Source organism: Folsomia candida, unplaced genomic scaffold, assembly GCF_002217175.1.
Source record: "Folsomia candida strain VU population unplaced genomic scaffold, ASM221717v1 Fcan01_Sc001, whole genome shotgun sequence".
Lineage (NCBI taxonomy): Eukaryota > Metazoa > Arthropoda > Collembola > Entomobryomorpha > Isotomidae > Folsomia > Folsomia candida.
The window spans coordinates 4,217,618-4,222,066 of NW_019091193.1; the positions used below are offsets into that span (position 1 = coordinate 4,217,618).

Consider the following 4,449-nt stretch of genomic DNA (forward strand, 5'->3'; position numbering starts at 1 on the left):
TACATATGTGTGTTACCTTGCTGTGCAATGTAGATAAGTATGTTGCTTGTTGTACTTGTACGTACATGGTGGCCATAAAGTTTCTGATGACTCAAAAAATTCCCAAACCCGTTCCTAAAACTTTGTTGTTGTTGTGTTCTCGGAACTAATTTTTTCCGAAAATGTCCCCTAGACGTTCGTCTTCATTTGTGGAAAAAATTATTAAAATAACTCAAGGTTTGGATGAATGACAGAAAACCCTCCGAAATTTGGGTTGCCTCAAATATTGTTAAGTTGTGGAGGAACCGGAAGTAGACATGGGACTAAATTCATCCAGGACGACCCACAAGACTCCTACCCATCATTTGGAATGCGGTATTAAAAAGAATGTCCCGAAAATCTGGTACTTCGACAATAAAGTGTAACGCAGTCCTAAATCGCACAGGTCGATTTAATGGACTAAGGTAGAAAATCTGTCGTTCCACTATGCAGAATCATGCAGAAACCAGTGAGTTGGGTCTCATAGCTTTCTAAAAGTTCCATCAAAATCACTTTTCGGACAAAATTTTCACAATCGACCTGGTTTTGGCGATTTTTTCGATAAACACGGCTGCTTGACTGCATTTGAAAAGAGGCTAGAAATTTTGTGTAAGCACAACACCTGAATACATGGTCATCCTGCGTCAAATCCTCACTATACAAGGTACTAAATTGTGGATAGAAACGGGGTTCACGAGACAAGGATTCCAAAAAAAGGACTACATGTAACGAGTTACGGTGGGCGCTGCTGTCGAGGCGTGATGGAGATGGACATCAGTTTTGCTGGTCAGTATGTGGACGGATCGTTTTGCAGCGACCACATCTTCCCTATCCATTAAGATACTATGGAGACTAAGCAATTTTTTCCAAATTCGAAAGAAATTCCATCTTGAGATGGCGGAACACCAGCCCACACTTCAAATTTTACGATTTGCTTTTTCGAGTGGCGGGCGTTAACCATACTGGCGAAGGTGTGTGGCTCGAAAGAAGACCGGACATGAACCAAATAAAAAATTTATGGTCCTACTTCAATTTCAAAGTGTTCGACAAACCAGTTCCAAGCGATAGTGCTTCCCAGTTTCGACTTTTTCAAACCACTTTGAAAAAAATTCTCAAAACAGTTTTGGAAAATCCGTCAGAAATTTTCAGGGCAAAACTTTAGAACCAACAAATTCGTCTGGAGGACGCACAAATTACTTGTGCAGAATATGCCATAAACGATTTGGCTAATAAAATTTTTTCCTTGCGAAAATAACACTCGTTTAAAACAATGCTTTGCCTCATCAGAAACTTTATGGCCACGATGTACATATTTAATTGTATGCATGTATGTACATATTGGGTTAAGTGTTCAACTTTTATGATTTCCAGTAACTTTTTCCGTACTAATTTTTTATCTAATCTCACCAATTAACGTGACACATACGTATTAGGTACATACATATGTACGAATGTATATTCGCATACACATTGACTAATACTATTTAGTATGAAATATAATTTGTCATTCCATTGAATGTATGTTGACGTCATTGCGTATTTTATTACGATACGCACCTAACCTCTCACCAAAATTGCGATGGGTAATTTTGTTGGCTTAATGGTGCGTATACATGTGGGTCTTTTTAGATACACATGTCCAATTAAAAATATATTTTTTACATTAGGTTTCCATTTAAAGCGAGCCATTTTATTCAATCAATTTTCCCTATGTTCTAAATTTTAAAACACTGTAACCTCTACAATGTCCCATTATAATAAACCTTAAACAATTCCCCGGTCGAATCAACGGTAACGATCATGTGTCCATTGTAGTCAAAGGTTACGCTCACGGGTCTGAAACATGTCGCTCTTTCACCATTGTTAACACACCGCTCCTTTTCCGGGTCATAGATCACGTTAAGTATTTCTCCCGTGGGGATAAGCGTGGCCTTATCGAAAGGGAGGTGAGCCACGCGATAACCGACGGGAGGCGTTGCTCCACAGCACGTCGAGCCATGGAAGGACACGAAGGCGTCTCCCCTCATAATGCAGGGAAACGAACCTTCCACACTATTACAGCCTCTCCCATCGTAGAAAGTTATCCCCAAGGGTGCCTCGTGTGCCGGCATGGCCAGGACGGGAGGCTCGACCTGATAATTATTTAAAAGGGGTAAGCGATGTACATATCTTAGATGGATAAGGATAATACCTAACAATGGAGGTCTCCAAGTGAATGCTCTCAGATTTTTGCAAAATTAATGTCAATAATGTAATTAATATTTACGACATTTGCAAAAAGATATTAACTGCCAATGCTCAGGTTTAGCAGAGATAGTTACATCTAAAGAGGAGAAAAAGTGCTCTAAAGTTAACAAATTTCAGGTACATATTCCAAATTTATTGAGGGTTTTCTCCTCTCCGGATGCAAATGCCTCGGTAAAACTGACAGATCTGTATTTTAAAGCTTTCATATTAATTAAATTTGTGATCGATTGATACTAATTTGGTCAAAATCAGAGACCATAAAGTACGCTGGGAGCCTTCCATGCTAATTGCAAAGCATGCTCAACCCAATTTTTGTTTGGTTCGATATTTTCCTACATACATAAGTGCACGAAAATTCAGCGACTTCTTGTCACTGGAAATTTACTGATTGTAAGACATCGCCAGTTTAAGGGTAGATTATAAGTGATTTTTGTACTTATTTATAACCTAACAAAGCAAGTGTATTGAGACGTTTGAGTTGGTAAAAAAAATCTTGTTAAACATGGTTTGCATTTGCATTGCGGAAATTATTTTATATAAAGTGAAATCTAATAATTTATTGCACATACATTTGATCGATTCCTGCACCATTCATCACTGTGAATACCGTCGTTCAAGAAGGAATGCCAGGCGAACTGTGTCCCAGGTGGGTTATCTTGCAACATATAACTACTGAAACAGTACGGATAACCGTAATGAGCCCCCGGTTTGTTAAAGCGGTTCAATTCTTCGGTCGGATTAAACATTGTGAAGTCATCAGTTCCGAGATCTGGCCTCGTTATTCCTCCAGTGATACCATTTTCTACGCCCCAAAGTGTCCCGGAAGCGTCAAAATCGACCCCTACTTCGTTTCGGACGCCATCTGCGAAAACCTTGGAGATTGATAATGATAAATATTTAGAATATCAAGTGAATCCAAAATGAATGCAGCGAGATAATTTTGAGCACGCAGAGAGATACACAAAATTGGCTTGTGATAAGGGGACACAATTTTGTTGAAATATGACAGTATTTTGACTAAACAAATTTGCTGTCTATGTACCTCTCCATTATCAAAGTCAATCGGGAAATTGTCACTATTCAAAACTCCGAACTTCCGTATCCTGGTACGATTTGAGTCAGGCTCCGGAGGAGTATTGACACCCGCCCCAACGCCAACGTAGAAATTCATCCTAGCATCAAAAATAACCGGTCGGGTGATAAACGCAGCCGATTCGGAGCCAGGAATATTGTGGACGACAAGCTGGGCTGGGACGTCAATCGTCCTTCGCTGTCCGGGTGTATACGGCCACCGATATACGGACGACTTACTGGAGGCGTACAGATATCCGGCCGAGTAGGTGAGGGCGTGATTCAGTTCGAGACCAGTTTCGTTCGTGATCTGTAGAACGACCGGGGTTCCTTCGGGGTCATCAAATACGGCGAAGATTTGGGCGACTGACCTGGAAACGAGAAGTACGTCGCCGAAGGAGTCCATCATGATGCCCCGTGGGGTCGGAACGTTGGCCCATTTAGCGGCGTAGAAGGATGGACCCGTCGTGAAGTTTGCCTGACCGTGGACAACAACGGCAAAAAATAAGGGGGCGAGAAGTACGGTTAGCGTGACACGGGATAAATTCGCCATAATTGATGGCAATCTAGTTATTTGCAGAGATGTGACGAGTGAAAAGGATCGACGGTAAATGAAGGATGTAATCAAGATATTTTTAGTACAGTAAAAGTGAAGTATCGAATCGCGTCACATTCCGGGTGTGAAGATCCAAAGATCAGGAATTAGTTTGAAAAGGGATGTTCCACATATGATAAGCTGTATGGACCCTATTGTATAATTGTGTGATTAAACTGTCACGCAGCTGTACATATTACATAATAACGAATATCTAATGAAACTAACGTACATATATATGTACATATGTAAGTAAACAAGTACTTGTGATTGTTGGAGATATGTATGTATGTGGTTGCCGAGATTAGCAATAAGCGTAGTAAATTAAAAATATGTTGACAAAGTTGATTAATTTTGATTGATGGTTTAGAGTTGTAAAAAGAATGCGTAGTTCAATTAATTTACAATTATGTAACGAATTATTATGCATGCCTAATGGTTAACTACTAAAGAAGCCCCTTCTCATACATAACTTGATTATAAAGCGACGTATATATGTACATATAAATGCACCGTTA

At 39.9% G+C, this 4,449-nt stretch overlaps 1 protein-coding gene across 1 annotated transcript; it reads right to left on the reverse strand.

Moving 5' to 3' along the window:
- Positions 1–1,686: 1,686 nt before the first annotated feature.
- LOC110863136 (uncharacterized protein BB_0024) lies at positions 1,687–4,091 on the reverse strand. The gene is made up of 3 exons (XM_022112384.2): positions 3,308–4,091; positions 2,835–3,137; positions 1,687–2,150 (listed from the first exon to the last, which is right to left on the reverse strand). Exons 1-3 carry the CDS (start codon positions 3,887–3,889, stop codon positions 1,758–1,760), a joined length of 1,278 nt encoding a protein of 425 aa, XP_021968076.1. The 5' UTR covers positions 3,890–4,091; the 3' UTR covers positions 1,687–1,757.
- Positions 4,092–4,449: the final 358 nt, after the last annotated feature.